The sequence below is a fragment of the Gorilla gorilla genome, chromosome 5 (genome assembly GCF_029281585.2).
Source record: "Gorilla gorilla gorilla isolate KB3781 chromosome 5, NHGRI_mGorGor1-v2.1_pri, whole genome shotgun sequence".
Lineage (NCBI taxonomy): Eukaryota > Metazoa > Chordata > Mammalia > Primates > Hominidae > Gorilla > Gorilla gorilla.
Genome location: NC_073229.2, coordinates 132,103,860 through 132,127,912, shown reverse-complemented (window position 1 = coordinate 132,127,912; position 24,053 = coordinate 132,103,860). Strand labels below are relative to the sequence as shown.

Below are 24,053 nucleotides of genomic sequence, written 5' to 3'. Positions count from 1 at the left end.
TAATTAGCAGCTCTGGAATGGGTAGGGAACCATCTGTAACGGCTTGGGGAAATCTTCATCTGCAAGATGGGCACAGCGTAGATTCAAATCTGTCGCCCAGTGGAGAGCGATCCGGTCTCACTGCAACCTCCGCCTCCTGGGTTCAAGCGATTCTCCTGCCTCAGCCTCCTGAGTAGCTGGGATTACAGGCGCCTGCCACCACACCCGGCTAGTTTTTGCATTTTTAGTAGAGACGCGGTTTCACCATGTTGGTTAGGCTGGTCTTGAACTCCTGACCTCATGATCCACCCGGTCTCCCAAAGTACTGGGATTACAGGCATGAGCCACTGCGCCCGGCCAGATAGTAAACATTGCTTTGAAAACACAACTCCAACCCACACCTCCCCTTCCCCAATTTTTTTTTTTTTTTTGAGATGGAGGCGCGCGCCACCACGTCCGGCTAATTTTTGTATTTTTAGTAGAGAGTGGGTTTCGCCATGTTGGTCAGGCTGGTCTCGAACTCCTGATCTCATGATCCGTCCGCCTCGCCCTCTCAAAGTGCTGGGATTACAGGTGTGAGCCACTGTGCCCGGCCTCCCACCCCCTATTCTAAATGACAGTTGTTTCCAAAATATGGGGGCTGGAGGAGCAGATCCAGAACCCAAGGAAACGTGATCAACCAGGGCAATTAATCGAGAGGGCAGGACAGGCTGAGCCTCAGCTCTTCTCTGAATATCTGAGACCCCTGCGCTGCCAAGTGAACCGCCCGAGACCGCTGCTCCGGCGGGAAGCCTTCGCTGGGATCCTGTACGCCGACGCCCGCGACCGCTGCTCCGGCGGGAAGCCTTCGCTGGGATCCCGTACGCCGACGCCCGGAATCCGGCGTGGGGCGCGCTGGGAAACTGAGCGGTGGAGGAAGGCGGAGCGGTTAGGGGCGGGACCCTAGGGGAGGGGTTGGGGGCGGGCTTTGACGTTAGGGCGGGGCTAAGGGCGAGACCTCGCCGAGTTCCACCGTTGCGCTCGCCACGTCTCCCTTAGCGAGCGCGTTTGGGACACGCAGGGGGAGGGAAAACTGAGCGGGGCGGGAACTATCTCCTCTCGCGAGAGCTGGCGACGGCGGCGGCAGCAGCAGAGGTGGCGGCGACTTGTCCGTGAGAGTGGCGTGGGGGCGGGGAGGAGAGGCGGCGGCGGCAGCGTCCAAGCTACGCCACTCGGGCCGGGGCGTTGGGAGCGGGAGTGCAGAGCGTGGTCGTGGCGGCGGCGGTGAGAAGAGCGAGGCGGAGGAGGGGGTGCCATGGCCGGGCAGCAGTTCCAGTACGATGACAGTGGGAACACCTTCTTCTACTTCCTCACCTCCTTCGTGGGGCTCATCGTGATCCCGGCGACATACTACCTCTGGCCCCGAGATCAGAATGCCGGTGAGTCCCGCCGGCCTTTGCCCGCGAACCCGCGCAGGCCCCGCCAGCGTCCCCAGGCCCTGCGGCGCCCGCTTGCCCGGCCCCAGCCCGCGGCGTCCGGGGTGACAGGGAAGGTGCGGCCCGGCCTGTGTCCAGCGTCCGCCACTGGCGGGGCCCGGGTCAGCAGCGTTTCCCTCGGCGCTTCTCCACCTCCCTTCATTGTCCTCAGGAGTTTCGCTCGCTCCATCTTCTCCATTGTTGTGGACGCTCCTTGCAGCCTCCTCCTGCCTCTTTGTCTTCTCTGCCTTTGCTTTTATTGGGGATTTTTCTTTATGGAGGAAGCGGGATGGGGACTTGGGAGGTGAGCAAAGAGTTGGCCAAGAAGAGACTGAACGTGCGGGCACAACTCTCAGTCCGTCCAGTTCGCGGCCCTCCTCCCCCGACTCCGGTTTCCCTGTTGCAGCTGCTCTTAACAGATGTTTTAGGGCATCTCTGAGCCGGGTGGCATGCTTAGGACTCCAGTTGAGCTCTCCACCGCCTACCCCCGTCACTTCCTCCCGTTGCTTTTTCATTTGTTCACTCACTGTGGGGGTTGGAAGCAATGCCGTTATTCCTCTTAGCAAAAATAGGCTTTTTTTCTATTTCCTTTTCTTTGGAGTTTCCTGTTTGTGACGGAAAAAGTGCAAGTATGAAGGATTAAGTCTCGTTTAATTAATCTTGTAGGGAATTTTGAGGTAGTGGGTCGATTTGCTTTTGGTTCTAAGTCTTTTCACATTAAACAACATCGAATTAAAGCACAGAATAACAGATTCTTTTCATATTTCACTTGATGTTTGGGTAATGTTTGCATCCATTTGTTGCACTCTACTAGGACATATGGCAGATGGTATTCTTAAAGCTGATGTAACTGCGAGGGCCTAATGGGTTATTTATGGTAGTGTTAACAGTAAGGAGTGGGTTTTGAGTATTAACAACTTAGGGAAAGCTTTCTGTTGCACAAGAGCTGTGCTAACTTGCTTAAATATCTTCTCTTCAATTGGGTGTGCTGGAGGCCTAGGTTGTCCAGGTTATATACTCTACTTGGGGAAGTTGTTAACAGTGAAGCCTTGAATCAGCTCAGGACTTGTTATACTTTCAGATGGATTCAGTGTCCTGTAACATTCTTTTTCCCCCCCGCCCCATGTGATCTGCAGGAAACTAACATTCTTGACTTGGAATAGAACTAAAAGAAATTTAGAATAAGTAGTAAGAAAGGATTGCACCATTTTGTACATTTGACAATAAGTTTAAAAATCCATTAGATGCAAAAATCTGTCCAAAGTTACTAGTCTTAATACTTTTTTTACTCAATGGGTAGTTTATGAAATTTGGATCTTGGACTGTTGTGCCTTATTTCCTAAGTGCATTTAAATTGTGTAGGTTCTTCCTCGATGTTGAAAAAGGAAAAAAAAATTGGGTAGGTTCTTTGGGCAGTGGTTGTGTATAAGTGAAGTCTTAATGCTGTAATGGCTTTTCTTATCTGCAAACCTAGGCCATTCTTGTGGTTGTTGTATTTCAAGTTAAAAGGGTCCACTCTTCAGTAGTTTATTTTCACCTAACAGCCATTATGTGTGCAATTGGTAGTGTAGAAAACAAAAAGGTATTGGGAGAGTAGTCGGTGGGTTTGGCCAGAATGTGTTTTGATCAGGCAGAACAAAGGTATAAAAAAAAGTGTATTGAGAAACTGCCCTGATTTCAGAAATTAGCCATCATTTTTTAATCTACATTGGATTTTTAAAGTTTTTCTTTTTTTCTTTTTAAAGCGGGGAGAGTCTCATTTACCCAGGCTGGTCTTGAACTTGCTTCAAGTCATCCTCCCGCTTCAGCCCCCCGAGTAGCTGGGCTTACAGACTTGAGCCACTGTGTCAGGATGGATTTTTGAAATTTGAAAGTCATATTTCATGGTGAGTTTCATATTATAAAATTCACCTGATTTCATAGAAGAATCATACTATTTATTTGTTTATTTATTTATTTTTTTGAGACAGAGTCTCACTCTGTTGCCCAGGGTGGAGTGCAGTGGCTTGATCTTGACTCATTGCAGCCTCCACCTGCTGGGTTCAAGCAGTTCTGCCACAGCTTCCCCAGTAGCTGGGATTACAGGTGTGCACCACCATGCCTGGCTTATTTTCGTGTTTTTAGTAAAGATGGGGTTTCACCATGTTGACCAGGCTGGTCTCCAACTCCTGACACCAAGTGATCTGCCCTCCTCGGGCTCCCAAAGTGCTGGGACTACAGGCATGAGCCACCACGCCCTGCCAACAAGTCATACTTGACCCCCTTCAGCATATAAGTGTCTTTGAAAAAGTGGTGGTAGTTTAGGTGGAGGGAATTAATACTATTTGTAAATCATGGACTTCAACTTTTACTTTATTTAATCTTCTTAAAAATGCAGTGAGGTTGGCCGGGCACGGTGGCTCACGCCTGCCGTGGCTCACTTTGGGAGGCCCAGGTGGGCGGATCACCTAAAGTCAGGAGTTCAAGACCAGCCTGGCCAACATGGTGAAACCCTGTCTCTACAAAAATACAAAAAGTTAGCTGGGAGTCGTGGTGGACGCCTGTAATCCCAGCTACCCGGGAGGCTGAGGCAGGGAGAATTGCTTGAACCCGGGAGCTGGAGGTTGCAATGAGCCGAGATCGTGCCACCACACTCCAGCAATGCAGTGAGGTAGGTTCTGTTATTATCTCCATTTACAGGTAAAGAAACTGGGGGTAGAGCATGTAAGTAATTTTCCTGTATGGTTGAGCTGGGATTAGAACATTGGTCGCTTAGCTTCAGAGCCCTGTGTGGTTTCCATACTGCTAGATAGAAAGTTAGGTGAACTATTATGGGTGTCAGTTTGCCCGTTTTGCATCCAGCTCTCTGCTTCAGGCTTGCCTTAGTCCATATGCATATTTTGATGTATTTGTTTGCTCTTGCTCAAAATCGTGTTATGAAAATTAAGGTGAACACTTAAATGCTATTCTAATCATTATGAAAATTGTGGGGCACCACTTGGACTTTTTTCTTGGATTTACCCTAATAACTTGAGTTGTTTCTGTGGAATTACAGTTGTATTAAAATGATGTTTTCATCATAGTGACTTTTTTTCTGCAGCCCAGTTGCAGTATCTTGAATATGAAAGAGAAATCTTGAATTACTGCGTCATTCAAAGCTCTGAATAAGGAACTTTTTTCAGAAGTTTGCTGCAAAATAATTTGCCAACTTGTACTGACAGGAGGCTACTGAATAATCTTTATCTCACTTAAGAAATAGTTATGTTCTGTCTTGGAATATTAATTTGTTTGGTTATTGGTGCACTTTAGACCCTACAGGGTCTGTTTGAGTATAAACGCTGTGTTACCTTTCTAAAATCTGAAAAATTCTGAAGCACATTTGTTCTTAAGGATTTTAAGTAAAAGATGAGGACCCCCGTAGTACAGTTTTGGGGAAACACAACAGCATATATAAGTATTTTTATTTTTTGAGATGGAGCCTTGCTCTGTCACCCAGGCTGAAGTGCAGTGGCGTGATCTCGGCTCACTGCAACCTCTGCTTCCCGTGTTCAAACGATACTCGTGCCTCAGCCTCCTGAGTAGCTAGGAAAACTGGCGCGAGCCACCATGCCTGGCTTATTTTTGTATTTTTAGTAGAGATGGGGTTTCACCATGTTAGCCAGGCTGGTCTCGAACTTCTGACCTCAATTGATCCACCTGCCTCGGCGTCCCAAAGTGCTGGGATTACAGGCGTGAGCCACTGTGCCCTGGCCACAGCAGCATATTTTAATACTTGTTTTTGAGGCTTAGTTTATTTAGTTTTCCTGTGAAACAGTTAAGTAGCCAAATACAAAAATGTAGGCATGCGTTTGAATTTCAGACTTCTGACAGTATTTTCAGAGATAGCATGTGCATGAAAGCATGAAAAGGTTTGCTCTGGCAGTTACACAAACTTAAAGTTCAGTTTAAGTAATTTTTTTTTTGTTTGTTTTGGCATGAAGTCTCACTCTGTTGCCCAGGCTCCAGTGCAATAGCATGATCTTGGCTCGCTGCAACCTCCACCTCCCAGATTCAAGCAGTTCTCCCACCTCGGCCTCCCAAGTAGCTGGGATTACAGGTGCCTGCCACTACGCCTGGCTAATTTTTGTATTTTTAGTAGAGACAGAGTTTCACCATGTTGGCCAGGCTGGTTTCCAACTCCTGACCTCAAGGGATCTGCCCACCTCGGCCTCCCAAAGTGCTGGGATTACAGCTGTGAGCCACTGTGCCCGGCCCAGTTTAACTAATCTTTATTGAGGGTTTTTTGTGTGTGTTTTCTGCAACACATTTGGGACTTTCAATTTTTAAGGTTGACAGTCGTTTCAGCATGGCTGTTTTGGAATTAGTGGGCTCTTGAATACACCAGAAAGCATAGCACCATTTCACAGCTTGTAAAGTCTATGGTTTGAAAAATGGACATAGTTCGTTTATTGGCATGTTTGACATGTTAATTGAACATACCTGTTATCTAAAACATTATTAATGGAATACTTTTGCCTTGATTTTTGCCTAACATGTTTAGCTAAGCATACTTATAATTAATACCCCTTTTAGTAGTTATTTGTTTTACTCTCTTGGTTTGCAAATTGGCTGAATAAAATGAATATTTCTTCAGACAATTAAGGACAAAAGCTCTGTATGCAATGATAACACGGAGGGCTTAGATTTCTTTGGCATAGTGATTCTTAACCCTGGCTACACATTAGAATCACTTCGGGAACTTTTTTTTTTTTTTTTTTTTTTTGAGATGGAGTCTCGCTCTGTCACCCAGGCTGGAGTGGAGTGGCGCGGTCTCAGCTCACTGCAAGGTCTGCCTCCTGGGTTCACACCATTCTCCTGCCTCAGCCTCCCGAGTAGCTGGGACCACAGGCGCCCACCACCACGCCCGGCTAATTTTTTGTATTTTTAGTAGAGACGGGGTTTCACCGTGTTAGCCAGGATGGTCTCGATCTCCTGATCTCGTGATCCGCCCGCCTCGGCCTCCTGAAGTGCTGGGATTACAGGCTTGAGCCACCGCGCCCGGCCCACTTCGGGAACTTTTTAAAACACTTGTACCCATCCCCAGATACTCTGATTTATTTGGTCTGGAGTGGGTGTTATGTACTGGTATTTTTTAAAGATCCCTATATGATTCTAAATTGTAGCTATGTTTGAGAAGTGCTGCTTGGAGGAGAGCTTCCTTAGTAATGGTCTTTTGCTGTAGTTGTCATTTTGGGAGGTAGTATATTTGTTTTGCTATGTGCTCTTTGCTAACAACAACAACAAAATCCAAAAAACTAATGTGTTAGCCTTTTTGTTTTACATAGCTAAGAAGCACTTACAGAACAGTAACGTAAATTTCTGGGAGTTAAAAGCCAGATATTTTTGTCAAACAACTTTAATGATACAAGTTTACAATCAGTTTATCATAGTTGTCTATTAATGGCTTCCAGAGTATTTACCATTGTGCTATGATTGGAGCCTTATGTAATTTGGATATCCTTAACATTTTGAAATAATTGCACATAATTACCTTAACACTACCCATCTTTGGTATTGCCAACAATACTGTGCTGTGACCTTTTGTGTGTACTGCCCACTTTGTGCTTTCTTGGTAATTGTTAATGTTTGTCTTTCCTAGTGCTTTTAAAATGAGAAGTGTTCTTAATGTTTATGTGGAATTTCAATCCAACCATTATTTGTAAGTGCATAATTTTGTTTACTGCTTTTTTGATTTACAATAGAAGAGTTATCACTTTAAACATTTTATATCATTAGGCTTTCATTGATATATTTGACAAGAGTATTATCTGACAAGAGAAAATAACTGATTGCTTGTAATTATTAGAATTTCAAATAATCAAACGCATGCTTTTATTCTTTCCGTAGGTTATGGAAAGAATTCCTTTTGAATTGAGATAAAATGTTTCATTTAAAAAAAGTTTTTGTTGACTCCTTGATCTTACTTTTGGGGCTTGATCTTCCCTTTTCAAAACTTACTTAACCTTACTTTTTCAAAATGCCTGGTTTTGAAACGTGGCTCTGCAGCCTACTGTAATTTTAGGCAAGTTATTTAACTTCCGTGTGTTTCAGTATACTCATCTGTATTGGTTACTGATTTAACTTCTGTGTATCTCAGTATACTCATCTCTATTGGTCATACTCATCTGTTATGGTCAGAGAAGATACTTTGTATGATATCTATCTTTCAAAATAAAATATCTTGTGGCTTAACATATAGTCTATTCTGCAAAACGTCCCATGGCACTTCTGAACAATGTATGTGCTGCTGTTGTTGGGTAGTGAGTGTTGTATATGTCTGTTAGATCTAGTTGGTTTGTGTTAAGTCCTCTATTTCCTTATCTTCTTTTTGGTTGTTCTATCCATTTTTGGGGATGGAGGGTGTATTGAAGTCTGAAACTATTATTGTAGCACTGTCTGTTTCTCTCTTCAGTTCTGTTGGTTTTTGCATTGTACATTTTGATGATTATTAGATACGTAAATGTTTATAAATGTTATATCTTCTTGCTGTATTGAACCTCTTACTAATATGTAATGTCTTTTATCTCTTGTAATCTTTTTTGTTTTAAAGTCTATTTTGTCTTATAGTCACCAGCCTGCTATCTTTTGGTTACTGTTTGCATGGAATATTTTTTCCATCCTTTCACCTTCAATCTGTTTGTGTCTTTGGATCTAAAGTGAGTCTCTTGTAGATGGACGTAGTTGGATCAGGTGCTTTTAATCCATTCTGCCAGTCTTTTGATTGGAACATTTAACCATTTACATTTAAAGTAATTACTGTTAAGGAAGGAGGGCCAGGTGCAGTGTTTCATTCCTGTAATCCCAGCACTTTGGGAAGCTGAGGTGGCAGGAACACTTGAGTCCAGGAGTTTGAACCAGCCTGGGCAACATAATGAGACCGTGTTCCTACAAACAATAAAAAAAAAAAAATTAGCCACGCATGGTGGCACGCACCTTTAGTCCTAGCTACTCAGGAGGCTGAAGCAGGAGGATCACTTGAGCCCAGGAGATCGAGGCTGCAGTGAGCTATGATCATGTCACTGCACTCCAACCTGGATGACAGAAGGAGACCCTGTCACACACAAAAAGTAAAAAGAAGGAGCTCTGTCATTTTGCTATTTGTTTTCTGTAGGCATATATCCTTTTGTTCCTTATTTCCTGCATTACTATTTTTTTGTTTAGCTGATTTTTTTTTTGTAGTGAAATGTTTACATTTCTTTGCATTTTCTTATTTTTATTTTATTTTATTTTTAAATGGAGACTGGATTTTGCCATGTTGCTCAAGCTTGTCTCAAACTCCTGGGCCCAAGTGATCTATGTCTCGGACTCTCAAAGTGCTGGGATTACATGTGTGAGCCACTGCTCACATCTCATTTTCTTTTGAGTATATTCTGTAGTTACTTTTTGTGTGGTTACCATGGGGATTACATTAAACATCCTAAATATTGTAATTTCAATTTATACCAGTTTAACTTTGACATATAAAAACTCTGCTCCTTTTTAGCTCCTTTCCCACCTCTTTCAGTATTTGATTTCCCCTAATTACATCTTTATACATTGTGTGCCCCAAAGCATAAACTAATAATTCTTTTAAATGCATTAGTTTATTGTTTAGAAAACAAAGTGTGGATGTAGGGGCCAAGGGAATCTTCCCTTTTGCCCTCTGAAGATTTGCTGAAAAATCAACTCAGACAAGGTGGATTAATTGGAGGAAAGACATACACATGTATTTAATGTGTACATGGGGCGAAACACAGAGTGATTCCCCACATCCCAATGTAGTTCAGAAGCTTATATACCATCCTGGTGAAACAGGTTATGGGAAGGGGGAGAAGAGGAATTCTGTTGATAGGATTGCTAGGGATAATGGATCAGAGAACAGAGATTAACTTGTACATTATCTTGTGAAGGGTCTGTTTAGGTGTGGTTACCTTCTTGGTCCTACAGGAGGAGAAGAAAAGCAGTTGTTCGTTTCGGTGGGTCTGGATCTTAGGCAGATGAAGGCTTTGGGACATGGTGGGGGGCATCAGGGCAGGGAGGAAAGTCAGAGAGACCTTGAGGCTTCTTCATTCAGCATGTCAAAATGCCATATTTTGGGTATCACTGAGCCCCAACATGGAGGTACAAACCAAGGAACTAAAATTGACCAAAAGCCTTCGTAATTTACCCTCCAAGCCTTTCCCGGAAAGTTGCAAGCCTTCAGTAGACTCCAGAGTTACATCTAGACTCAGCTCTGTTGCTGTTCAGTGAGTGAGTGCTAGCCTGAAGGTGGGTAGTGCGGAATGCACTCACGGTAGCACTTTGAGCTAGATTCATGTATTATCTCATTTTATTCATGAGAAAACTGCGTCCTAGAGGAGGTTACCAACTTTCCTAAAGTCATACAGCTACCAGGTGGAAGATTGTTTGTTGGACTCAACTCTGTCTTATGCCAGAGCATCTCTTGTTAGCCACTACTCTCTGCTGCCTCCTGTAATTAAGTAAATATAACACATTACGATATGTGTTAAAATGGCTAGTGGAAGGTGCTTTGGGAGCACATAGGAAGGAGTAAATAATTATATTTTGGGATTTGGGGAAGTGTTTCATGCAGAGGAGGTGACATGAGATAGGTCTTAAAAGGTAAGTGGGAGAAGGGCATTCCATATATAGGGGAAAGTATATGCAAAAGCATGGAGGTGTTTAGTAAATGGTAAAGATTTGAATGTGATTGGCACTTACGACCAAGTCAGGTATTTTAAGAGGGTTATACTTTATCCTGTAAGTTATTTGGTAAACAATGGAGGTTTTAAAGTATGGTAATAAAACATGGTCAATTTGGCTTTTGTGGAATATTGTGTGGAGAATGGTTTGGTGGGTGGAGGGGGAGGTTGGTGATGGCTGGGTGGGAAACTAGGTGGAGGGGGTGTCCATTTCAGAGGCTCTTTCCAGTGACAGGTGGTCAGATTAGAAAGAGAATTCTAAGAAAGCTTGGACTGTTTATTGAATATAAGTACTGAGGAGAGAATGAGAGTGGAGTGCAGATTTTGAATTTTCACTCATTTCCAGGATTACTTATTTCTTGTCCTCTTGAAAGCTTTTGGTGATTGGCCCAATGATCAGTTTGGGGATTTAAGTGCAGGGAAAAGAATGGGGATGAATTTCTTTTTTGAGACTGGATCTCATGTTGTTACCCAGGTTGGAGTGCAGTGGCACCATCACTGCTCCACTGCAACCTCAATCTCCTGGGCTGAGCCATCCTCCTGCCTCAGCCTCCCGAGTAGCTAGAACTACACGTGCACACCGTCACTCTCTATAGAGTTGTAATTACAGTAGGATGAGTTATCTCAGTCTCCTGTTGAGTGGTTTGGTTTTTTTGTTCTTTTTTTGACAATAACTTCTTGTCCGATAGTGAGTGTTTTTGTTTTTTGTTTTGTTTTGTTTTTGAGACAGGGTCTCACTCTGTCACCCAGGCTGGAGTGCAGTAGCACAATCTTGGCTCACTGCAACCTCTGCCTCCCAGGCTCAAGTGATCCTCCCACCACGGCCTCCAAGTAGCTGGGATTACAGGTGCGCCATCATACCCAGCTAGTTTTTATAATTTTTGTAGAGATAGGGTTTCACCATGTCACCAAGGCTGTGTTTTTTAACGTTAGAAAAAACTAGCTTGTATCAGCTTTGTATTCAAAGGGATATGTCTTAATGTTCATATCTAGAGCTTATGGTTGATGTTTGTTTTGAGACGGAGTCTTGCCCTGTTGCCCAGGCTAGAGTGCAGTGGCATGATCTCAGCTCACTGCAACCTCTGCCTCCTGGGTTCAAGTGATTCTCCTGCCTCAGCCTCCTGAGTAGCTGAGATTACAGGAGCCCACCACCACGCCTGGCTAATTTTTGTATTTTTAGTAGAGACGGGGTTTTTCCATGTTGGCCAGGCTCCTGACCTCAGATGATCCGCCCGCCTCAGCCTCCCAATGTGTAGAGCTTACAGTTTTCTCAGGCTTTAGCTCTTGAAGGAATATTAGCGATCTGATAAAACTTTAAATTGTTTTAAAAAGTTATTCCTTCTTTGTTCTATCCTGACAGAGGGGTGTATCAGACATGCAGCATATACACACTTAAGTCCTATACAGAGGAATGCAGTTGGGAACTTGGCAGTAGGAATTACAGGACAACATGAAGGTTTTATAAATGTGGTGACAAACATTAGATTAATAACTGCATTATGTTGGCCGGGTGTGGTGGCTCACACCTGTAATCCCAGCACTTTGGGAGGCCGAAGGCGGGCAGATTGTTTGAGGTAAGGAGTTTGAGACCAGCCTGGCCAACATGGTGAAACTCCATCTCTACTAAAAATACCTGTAATCCCAGCTACTCGAGAGGCTGAGGCAGGAGAATTGCTTGAACCCAGGAGGTGGAGGATGCAGTGAGCAGAGGTTGTGCCACTGCACTCTGGCGCGGGCGACAGAGTGAGACTCTTGTCTAAAAAAATAAAAAATAGGTCAGGTGCGGTGGCTTATGCCTGTAATCCCAGCACTTTGGGAGGCCAAGGTAGGCGGATCATGAGGTCAGGAGTTCGAGACCAGCCTGGCCAATATGGTGAAACCCTGTCTCTACTAAAAATACAAAAATTAGCTGGGCATGGTAGTACGCGCTTGTAGTCCCAGCTGCTTGGGAGGCTGAGGCAGGAGAATGGCTTGAACCTGGGAGGCAGAGGTTACAGTGAGCTGAGATCGCGCCACTGCACTCCAGCCTGGGCGACAGAGCAAGACTCCGTCTCAAAAAATAAATAAATAAAAAACCAAACAAACAAAAAACAGGAAAAAACCGCCTGCATTACGTAAAATTGCTTTTATTTAAACATCTCGTTGCATATCTGCTTGATCTTGGGAGGACCTGATAAAGATAGGTTTATTTTCTTTTCTTAGATGCCTGTTCCCTTAATCATACTTTTTATTCAGACATAAAGAAGGTGATTACAAATGTATTCATAAATTGCTTAGACTTCCTTTTAAAAATGTTTTCCTATTATTACCAGACTTTATTGATGACAAATGTTGTTACACTATTTCACCATCACGTTGTTTCTTTGAAAGGCATTGCTGTTCATTCTTTTAAAAAGATGTTCTTGGCCGGGCACGGTGGCTCACGCCTGTAATCCCAGCACTTTGGGAGGCCGAGGCGGGTGGATCACGAGGTCAAGAGATCGAGACCATCCTGGCCAACATGGTGAGCCCCCTCTCTACTAAAAATACAAAAATTAGCTGGGCGTAGTGGTGTGCACCTTTAGTCCCAGCTGCTCGGGAGGCTGAGGCAGGAGAATCGCTTGAACCCGGCAGGTGGAGGTTGCAGTGAGCCAAGATCGCACCATTGCACTCCAGCGTGGGCGACAGAGTGAGACTCTGTCTCAAAACAAAAAAGAAAAGAAAGATATTCTTTACATTTTGGAATTCTGTTTATGTCAGTAGGAGTTTTCTCGTGTAGATTCCGACTCTTTTTTTGCTTTAGATTTTTGTTTAGTTTTAGTAGTTACTGATTAAGTGTTCACTGTTTGACTGTACAGGTACAGCAGATGATACAATGATGAATGCAGTATAAACATAGTCTTATTTTGGTAGAATTTGTAACCCAGGGGGGGTGACAGGCTTAGGATTAGACAAATGCACAGACTCCCAAATTTCTATTTCCATGCTAGACTTCTTTATTTTTATTTTTATTTTGGAGACAAGAGTTTTACTCTGATCTAGGTTGGAATGCAGTGGTGTGATCTCGGCTCACTGCAACTGCCACTTCCCGGGTTTAAGTGATTCTCCTGCCTCAGCCTCCTGAGTACTTGGGATTACAGGCATACACCACCACCTGCAGCTAATTTTTGTATTTTTAGTAGAGACAGGTTTCACCATGTTGGCCAGGCTAGTCTTGAACTCCTGACCTCAAGTGATGTGCCCACCTCGGCCTCCCAAAGTGCTGGGATTACAGGCATGAGCCACTGCACCTAGCCCAGTCTGAACTTCTTTCCTCAGACTCCAGACTTGTGTGTATAAGTGCTTAACCCACATTTCCACTTGGATATCTAATAGAGATCTTTCTATGAATATGCACAAAATTGACAGGATTACTTTCTTCCCCTCCCCTCCAACCTTCTTGACCCATAACCTTTATCTCAGTTAATCACAACTGTCTTTTCAGCTGTTCAGGAAAGAAGTCTTGGGAGTCATTCTTTATTTTTTATTTACATTTTTACCTTTAAGCTCTGATGGACTGGATTAGAAGTTACTCTTGATTCATCTCTTTCTCATACTCCACTTTCAGACTACTAGTATGTTCTCTTGGCTCTACCTTTGAAATACATCGTGTCCGACCATTTCTCATCACTCCACCAACACCACTGTCCTGGTTTATTGCCTAGATTATCATTAGCTTCCTAACTAGTCTGTTTCTACCCTGGCTGAGTGTAGTCTTTTCTCAAAATATTAGCAAGGATCCTTTATAACAGAAGTCAACTCATACAGTTCTGCTCAGAACTCTTCAGGGATCTGTGTCAATCTGACTAGAAGCTCAAGTCTTAGAGAGTATCCTGTAAAGTCCTTCGTGGTCTCTTTGATCACTTTGCTGTTTCCATTCCAGCCATACCTGCTTCACTGCACTTTTGAACACAGTGAAACACGCTCTTTCAGTCCTTTACTGTTGCTGCTCCCTTTGCCTGGAATACTTTTCCTCTAGATAGTCACATTACCTCTTCCCTCCTCTCTGTTGTCTTTGCTCAGATGCCATCTTTCCTGAGCTTCCTATTTTAAATTGTAGTGTTTCTTACCCCTACCTTACTAATTTTCTCTCAAAAGAACCCTTCAACAACATGGGTTTGAACTATGTAGGTCCACTTATACGTGGACTTTTTTCAGTAAATATATTGGAAAACTTTTTGGAGACTTGTAACAGTTTGAAAATGTTTTGCAGAAGAACTGTAGCCTAGAAATATCAAAAAGAAATTAAGAAAAAGGTATGTTATAAATGCATAAAATGTATGTAGATACTAGTCAGCTTTATCATTTGCTACCATAAAAGAAACACATATCTATTGTAAAAGGTAAAATTTATCAAAACTTATTCACACAAACACTATAGACAGGACATGGAGCCATTTGCAGTTGAGAGAAATGTAGTATTAAATCATAACTGTGTAAAGTTAACTAGTGTATACTACTGTAATAATTTTATAGCCATCTTCTTTGCTATTGCAGTGAGCTCAAGTGTTGCAAGTGTCTGCTTAAAACATTGTGTGACGCTAATCATCTCTGCGTGAGCAGTTTGTCTCTTCAGTAAATTCCATATCACCATAGAAAGTGATCTCTTGAGGTTCTCTTGTATTTTTCTTTGTATTTAGTGTGATACCATAAACCTTGCAACACCATGGGACTCATACAGAGTGCATCTAGTGATGCTCTAAGTGCTCCGAAGAAGAAAAAAGTCATGATAATACCAGAAAAAGTTGAATTGCATCAAGCAATATACTGTAGATTGAGGTCTGCAACTTGTAAACAGATGACATAAACTTAAGGTATTAGTAACAGTACTGTAAATGTATTTTCTCTTCCTTATGATTTTCTTAACATTGTCTTTTTTCTAGCTTTATTGTAAGCATGCAGTATATAATACATACACAAAATATGTGTTAATCAACTGTTTATGTTATCCATAAGGCTTCCAGGCAACAGTAGGCTATTAGTAGTTAAGTTTTGGGGGAGCCAAAAGTTATATGCAGATTTGTGACTGCGCAGGGGGCGGGGACAGGGCCCCTAACCCCAACGTTGTTCAAGGGTTAACTGTACTATATAATTTACTTTGTTTATTGCTATGGTCTTTGAGAGCAGGGTTTTTTGTTTTGTTTTTTTTTCTATAATATCTCAGTGTCCAGAAAAGTCCGGGTACGTAGTGGATATTCACCAAATATTTGTTAAATAAAGGAGTTCATCATTCTCAAGAAATATTTATATAGTGCCTCCTCTATTCCAGGGAACTGGAAAGAGGAGGGGTGAACACTGTGGGTAAGATACAGTCTCTGCCCTTGAACTTCAGTACAGAGGAATCAAATCGGCTTTATACTGGCTGCTGAAGAATGGTGGTGCCAACGGGGAAACTGCTGAAAAGGATGTATAGTCCTACTGGCTTTTTTAGAAAGGAGTTATAAAAGTGTTAAAGCTCTTAAACCTAGTAATTATACTTCTGGGGCTGTGTTCTAAGGATAGAGTGTTCTGAATACTTACAGGACCAAAGAAATCCACAATACCAAGAAATTAGAAACATTTTATATATCTAATTATAGAATGGTAGGTATATTGTGGTATCTTTATTCATTTGGTTATTAGTAGTCATTAAGTGATGTTTATAATGATCTAAACACGGGGAAATGTTTAGAAATTTTAAAAATTAAAAATTACTGCTAATGCAACCTTAACACAAACTTCAGCTTTTTATTTTTGTCTCTTTCAATTTGTACACTGATACATTATAGAAATGCTATCCTTAAGTGGGCTTTTATGTGTCCCGTTTTTCTCTTTGAGAAGCTCACTTGGGCAGCTACTGCAGTGGAGATAAGCACCAGGTATCGTCAACACTGCAAAAGGGCCCTTACAGGCCCTGATTGAAGCAGCAGGGCAGCCCTCTAATTGAGTGAAGCTCATTCCTTGGGAAGTCAGTTGCTGGAGCTTCCTTCTTCACAGAGCTGTTTCTCTTCTGAGGGTGTACGTTCAACCTCGCCAACTCTCCTATCTCCTTTGCCTTTTCCAGATATTTTCCTAAATAGAACTAAAAAGGAAACATACTACAATGGTATTAATGATTACTATCTGGGTGTTGGATTGGTGGATTTTTTTCTTCCACTGTATGCCAAATTTTCTTTCTTTTTCCTTCTTTTTTTTTTTGAGACACGGTCTCACTCTGTTTCCCAAGGCTGTGGATAGTGGCACAGTCATGGCTCATTGCAGCCTGGATCTCCTGGGCTCAAGGAGCTGATTCCTCTGCCTTCTTGAGGAAGCTTCTAAGTAGTAGGACTATGTAGCTGGACTATGGGTGTGTGTGGGTAGCTGGACTATGGGTGTATGTGCCACCACACCCGGCTAATTTTTAATTTTTTTTGTAGTGATGAGGTCTTGCTATGTTGCCCAGCCTCAAATTTTCTTTATGAATTTGTATTAACACCGAAAATCTTATTAAAACAATCTCTGGCTAGCATTGCGATCTTGAGCAAGACACACTCTGCACTTATCTCCAGAGGCCCTTTCAGCTCAATGAATTGTTATTACTTTGGGGTATGTGGTGTTTAAAGTTCTGGTGGGACATACATCCTTGTGTGTTAAGTTGCCTTTCCTTCTTAGCTAGCATTTATTTACTTTCCTAGTACTTGAGTTTCTCTTCCACTTTCTCTTTGTTTTACCTGTTTTTGGTTAACCTTTTACTTAGGCTATGGATTATCACTATAAGATTAAGATTAAAAGAAAAATAGGAGGACAGAGCTAACAGGGTGGTTAGTAAATTAATAATGAAGCTTCCCAGGTCCTCCTCTCCCTTCTTCCCTCCCCTCCTCCCAGGTAAGTACTCAAAGATACTGCAGCGAGTCTTTTTTTTTTTTTTAAGAATACTTTTAAGGGAATGGGAAAAGACAATTGTTGCGTTTTCATCCATTTATTCTGCCAACCTTTCCTATCTTTCTTTTCCCTGTGTTCCTGATATGTAGGTCATATCGTTTAACTTGCTTTTCATGTACCATCTGTAGCTGTGTGTGTGTGCCTGTGTGTGTGTGTGTATGTGTGCGCGCACTTTAAATCAGGGGCAATTTTGTGTCCCAGAGGACATTTGTGAATTTCTGAAGATTTTTTTTGGTCTCCACTGGGGAGCTGTTCCTGGCATCTAGTGGGTAGAGATCACGATGCTGCTAAACATCCTAAAATGCACAGAAACATTGAATTATAAGAATTGTATAGTCCAAAATGTCAGTAGTGCTGATGTTGAAAAGCCCTGCTCTGTAGTACTTATTTCAGTACCATAAAAGGAAAAGAAAAAGAGATAGTATATGATATAATTGTATGCTGCTGTCAAGTACCTGCTTAAGGAAGACAAAGCTCTTGATTTATTTGAACTACTTGGTTTGTATTGGTTTGCACTTAGATTGTTCAGGCATTCCTGAGAATTGTGAACTTTGGTGGTAGAGGGGTGGTTCTGCTGTGATCCAGTGTTTGTTTTTTTTTTTTTTAGTTCAAGAACATTTTCAGTTGCCTTCTAGGTTCCCTCCTCCATTGCCAGAGTATGTGTAGTGGATAGGTGTAAGTAGGGCCCACGTTTCTGTAACCCTTCTGATTTAGGTAATCTGTAATTGTGTATCCTGGGTGGTGGTGATGGTGAACAATATGTAATCTAATGAAGCCTATATTCCAAATCCAAATGGTTCTGAACTGGCCTTGGGAATGAGACATATGGCTAACTATTCAGATTCAAGTTAAGAGCATAATGATTAAGATTACTGGATGACTTTTATTTTTGGTCGTCTAGAGCAGTGTTTCCCAATTTTTCACTTCCAAGTTACTTTCATGCCTTTTATATTCTGAAACATTCTGGCAAAGAAACCACGGTTGAAGGAAAGATTGTTTTTAAATTTTTTTTTTAAAATTATTTTTATTTTTAACTATTTTTTAGTTTTTGAGACAATCTTGTACTTTCACCGGGGCTGGAGTGCAGTGGCGTGATCTTGGCTCACTACAGCCTCTGCCTCCTAGGTTCAAGCGGTTCTCCTGCTTCAGCATCCCCAGTAACAGGTGCTCACCACCCACACCTGGCTAATTTTTGTATTTTTCGTAGAGATGGGGTTTTGCCATGTTGGCCAGGCTGGTCTTGAACTCCTGACCTCACGCGATCCGTCTGCCTCGGCCTCCCAAAGTGCTGGGATTACAGGCATGAGCCTTTTTTTGATAGTTCAATTTGGTTGGTTAGTTTAATAATGAAAACTGCCTTTGCCAATTAGGTTACATGGTATATGTTTTCTATACATCGAATAAGCTAATCTGCAGCTTTAGGTAAAGCTGTTTTGGAAAAGATTGAGCCATACTGGCAGAAGTGTACTTTTTGTTTTCAAAAATAAGTTTTAGTTGTTTTTTTTTCTTTGAGACACCGTCTCATGCCATTGCCAGGCTGAACTGCAGTGATGTGATCATGGCTCACTACAGCCTCGAACTGCTGGGCTCCAGTGATCATCCTGCCTCAGCCTCCTGAATACCTGGGACTGTAGGCGTGTACCACCACTCCCAGGTAATTTTTAAAGTTTTTGTAGGGACAAGGTCTCCCTGTGTTGCCCAGGCTAGACTTGCACCCCTGAGCTCAAGTGATCCTCCTGCCTCAGCCTCCTAAAGTGCTGAGATTAAAGGCATGAGCTACTGTGCCCGGCCATTGTAATATTCTTTCAACTTTTATGATGACTTGAATATTTTCAAAACAAAAAAATTGGGAAAAACTTTATAGTCACAGGGAATTAAAAAAATAATTTTAAGAAGCATATTTTGGTATTATAAGAAAGGATTTACTGGGACTAGCTGGGCAGTGGCTCATGCCTGTAATCCCAGCACTTTGGGAGGCCAAGGTGGGTGGAATTTGAGGTCAGGAGTTTGAGACCAGTCTGGCCAACATGGCGGAAACCCCATCTCTACTAAAAATACAAAATTAGCTGGGTGTGGTGGTGCATGCCTGTAATCCCAGCTACTCGGGAGGCTGAGGCATTGCTTGAACCTGGGAGGTGGAGGTTGCAGTGAGCTGAGATCACGCCATTGCACTCCAGCCTGGGCGACAGAGTGAGACTCTGTCTAAAAAAAATAAAAAAAAAAAAAGAAGTGACTTACTGGGGCCAGATGTGGTGTCTCACAACTGTAATCCTAGCACTTTGGGAGGCTGCGGAGGGAGGATTGCTTGAGCCCAGGAGTTTGAAACCAGCCTGGGCAACATAGACCTCCTTGTCTCTATGAAAAAAAGTTAGCCAGGCATAGTGGCATCTTCCTGTAGTCCCAGCTAACTCCAGAGGCTGAGGTGAGAGGATCACTTGAGCCTGGAAGGTTGAGGATGCAGTGAACCGTGATGGCACCACTGTAGTCTATCTAGCCTGGTGACAGAGCAAGACCCTGTCTCAAAAAAAAAAAAAAAAAAAAAAAAATTAACTCACCAGGATGAAATATATTAAATTAGGATAATATTATGTGGGAGAAGTAGAATGAAGGACTTTTCATACATTTTTGTAAACGGATGATGATGGGTATGAAATTGCTGTGGTTTTTAGCTTTCTTTGGATGCATTTAAAAGAGATGGAATTATTTTAAAATATCAGCTTTACAGTTGCAGCAAAAGCAAGAATTGACAAATGGATCTAATTAAACTAAAAGATTCTGCACAGCAAAAGAAACTATCAACAGAGTAAACAGACAACCTACAGAATAAGAGAAAATATTTACAAATTATGCATCCAACAAAGGTCTAATCCAGAATGTATAAGGAACTTAAACAACTCAACAAGCAAAAAATATCCCCATTAAAAAGTGGGCAAAAGTCATGAACATTTCTTAAAAGAAGAAATTTTTTTTTAAGTGGCCAAGAAACATGAAAAATGCTCAACATCACTAATCAGAAAAATGCAAATCAAAACCACAGAGATCATCTCATACCAGTCAGAATGGCTATTATAAAAAAGTCAAAAAACAGAAGCTAGGGAGGCTACAGGGAAAAGGAAACACTTATACGCTGCTGGTGGGAATGTAAACTAGTTCAGCCACTGTGGAAAGCAGTTTGCAGATTTCTCAAAGAACTGAGAATTGTGATTTGACCCAGCAATCCCATTACTGAGTGTATATCTAAAAGAAAATAAATTGTTCTGCCAAAAAGACGTGCACCCATGTTCATTGCAGCACTGCTCACAATAGCAAAGACATGGTACCAACCCAGGTGTCTATCAATAGCGGACTGGATAAAGAAAATGTAGTGGCTGGGCGTGGTGGCTCATGCCTGTAATCCCAGCACTTTGGGAGGCCGAGGCAGGTGGATCACCTGAGGTCAGGAGTTCGAGACCAGCCTGACCAACATGGAGAAACCCTATCTCTACTAAAAATTCAAAATTAGCCAGCCGAGTGTGGTGGCGCATGCCCGTAATCCCAGCTACTTGAGAGGCTGAGGCAGGAGAATCACTTGAACCCGGGAGGTGGAGGTTGCAGTGAGCTGAGATTGCGCCATTGCACTCCAGCCTGGGCAACGAGCAAAACTCTGTCTCAAAAAAAAAAAAAAAAAATGTGGTACATATACACTGTAGAATACTACACAGCCATTAAAAAGAATGAAATAATGTCCTTTATAGCACATAAATGCAGCTGGAGGGTATTATTCTAAGTGAATTAATGCAGAAACAGAAAACCAAATACTGCATGTTCTGACTTACAAGTGGGAGCTAAACATTGGGCACACATGGACATAGTGATGGCAACAATTGCCACTGGGGTCTAGTAGAGGGAGGAAGGAGGGAAGGAGACAAGGGTTGAAAAACTGTTGGATACTATGTGGTAAGCAGGCAAACAGGTTTGAAGACTTTAGATCTGGCTAACATTCCTTCACCTCTTTGGGTTCTATGATTATGTTGCTAAGAGTTCACTCAGTAATACTACTGACTGGCAGATCATGCAGCATGGACAGAGTGACTGTTTTAGCAAAGGCACTATGTGATTTATGAAGCACAGCCATAACCCAAATCTAGATTATCCCTGCAGCTTTACTATATAAAGTTCGGCTGCTGACAGCAATTATGACACATTATTTATATTGTTTTATGATCTTAGGATTTCCTGTTTCTATAAATGTGGATAATTTCTTTAAAAATAATACAAGTTAAGGATACTCCTAACATAATTTTTAGTGCCCATGAAAATAGTAATTCAATAAGCAAGAAGTTTATAAGTGAACTTCATTTTATTCTGTTAAGTGTCTTATTAAAAAACTGTCTGGAAGAACTTGACTCATAATAGTTACTTTGACTTGAGGTCATTCATACAGAGATTTGGAATGTGTACCATGAATATTTAGTTTTGCTGGAAATCTAACTGCTACTATGTTAATGTGTAAACTGTGGCCTGTGGTACTTACTGATTGATTGAAATAGTCTCCTAAAAGGTTAAGATTTAATTTTTAGGTTGGAAGAGTGGGGCATACAAGGTCCATGCACACATTGTGTGGCCCCCAAGAATAAGGAAGGGGCTGAAAACCATATGTACTTTCTCTTGGCCAGGAACAGTAGAACATCATACCTTTGAATAGATCAAACTGCCTGCTTCATAAAGAGACTTCAGCATTGTTCTTATAAAACCTCATCAAATGTTTCCTTGATTTTATACTTGAAAGTGGGATACTGTAGAGGCTTAATTTAATAAAATACATATTTAAAAATCACCAGTGGTATTTTCAAAAGTGTTCTCTAAACCATGAAAATCAGAAAATTAACATTACCGCCATCTCATCGTCTGACTCCATTTGGGTTTTGTCACTTTCTCAGTGATGTTCTTTATAGCAAAATATCCAATTTAGAATCACATAACATTTAATTGATGTGTTTCTTTAGTCTCCTTTAGTCTGAAGTAGTTATTCACTTTTCCCTCTGCTTTAAAGATTAGAGACCAGTTATTTAGTAAAATGGATTTGAATTTGGGTTGTACAGTGTTTTCTCATTATTAGAGTCAGGTTGTGTATCTTAGGCAGGAATTTCACAAAACTGATTCTGTGTTCTTGTATGCTGTCAGGTGGCATATGATTTTAGGTTGTCTTTTTTTCTGGCGATGCTCACTGATCACTTGATTGAGGTGGTGTCTGTTTAGGTGTTTTATATTTGTTTCCTGTTGCTGCTGTAACAAATTACTACAAACTCATTGGTTTAAAACAGCACAAATTTGTTCTCTTAATAATTCTGGAGGCCAGAAGTCCAAAATCAGTTTCTTTGGGCCAAAGTCATGATGTTGGCAGGGCTTCTTCCTTCTGGAGGCTCTAGGGTAGAATCTGTTTTCTTGCCTTTTCCAGCTTCTGTAGATAGCCTGTATTTTTTTAGCTTGTGGCCCTTCCTTCATCTTTAAAAAGGGCATTAGTCCAGCATCTGCTTCCATTGTCACATTACCATCTGTCTTTGACCCTTCTGCCTCCCTCTCAAAAGTACCCCTGTGATTATGGTCCTCCTATGATAATCTCCCTATTTCAAGATCCTTAACTTAGTCATATCTGTAAAGTCCCTTTTGTCATTCGAGATGGTATATTTACTGGTTCCAGGTATTAAGATGTGGACATCTTGGGGAACAGTTATTCAGCCTACCCCACCGCAAAGTCATTCGTTTCCCCTTTGTAATTAGTATTTTGTGGGAGGATACTTGGATTCCTGGTTCCTGTTAGTGGAGAATGGTATTTAGAAGCCAAGATCTGCATGCTAGATGTGCTCATTGCTACTAGGATTTTTCTGTTCCTAGGCCCACTTAGTAGACAGAGCTAGGGAGTATGTATATATGTATTTAGAACTGCATTTCTATTTCTTTATTAAAAGACATTCATTCATAGTGATATTTTTAATTCCAGTCCAACAGTACAGGGTTCATTCTTGTTTTCTATTTTTTCACTCCTTTTTCTTGACAGTGGAAAACTGACTCCAGGTATCTTTAATATATTAACTTATTCAATCAGTTCCTCTGCATATTATCAGTCTCCTTTTCTGCTACTATACTCTCCCCTACATGGATCTCTCCCTCTTCCTGATACTTGGTTTTGGTACTTCTTGCTGGGTAGTCCTCCCATGTGGATGACTTCATCTAAGCATGGTGGTAACAAGGTAGTTGGACTTCTTACCTGGTGGTTTTGGAACCTTCTATCTGCCAAGTCCTTTTACTTACCTGTTACCTCATTTAAGAACTGCAGTTTTGCAGATTTTTTTTTAATATGGTAAAAAAAAATTATAATTAGCCAGCTGGACTCATTTTGGATCATCTCAATTGTGTTGGCAGCATTCAAAACATCGTTAAGTTACGAGCCAGTTGAACATACACCTTCTTCTGTCCATCAGACCTGATGAGTATGTTTACCTTGGCCATGCCAGTGTCATAGAGCTTCTTCACAGCCTGTTTGATCTGGTTGGCCTTGACATCCATAGTAAACACAAATGTGGTTGTGTCTTCTTCATGGCTGACTTAGTGGTCAAGGGGAACTTGATAATGGCATAATGATAAAGCTTGTTTTTTGTGGGGGTGTTCTTCCTAGGACATTTGAACTGCCTTTGGAGCTGCATTGTCTTAGGCCACTGGAAGGTGGGTGGCCAGTCTTAAATTTTGTGTGGTTGTGGATGCCTTTCAGCACTGCCTTCTTGTTCTTCAAAGCCTTTGCTTTGACTTTGGCTTTGGGGTGGGTAAGGGCTTCCTCCTTTGTTTTTGGTGCCATCTTCTTAAAAAGGCAGATTTTTATTTCAAAACTTGATTTTTTTTTTTTTTGAGATGGAGTCTTGCTTTGTCACCCAGGCTGGAGTGCAGTGGCGTGATCTCGGCTCACTGCAACCTGCCTCCCGGATTCAAGTGATTCTGCTGCCTCAGCCTCCCGAGTAGCTGGGACTAC

At 41.9% G+C, this 24,053-nt stretch overlaps 1 protein-coding gene across 1 annotated transcript in view; it reads left to right on the top strand.

Annotated features, from left to right (window-relative positions):
- The first annotated feature begins 909 nt into the window (after positions 1–909).
- SEC63 (SEC63 homolog, protein translocation regulator) overlaps positions 910–24,053 on the top strand; it is an 83,859-nt gene continuing 60,715 nt past the window's right edge. The window contains exon 1 of the mRNA XM_031012102.3: positions 910–1,397. Within this exon, the coding sequence (XP_030867962.1) occupies positions 1,274–1,397 (124 nt within the window). The 5' untranslated portion in view covers positions 910–1,273. The remainder of the gene's footprint in view (positions 1,398–24,053) is intronic.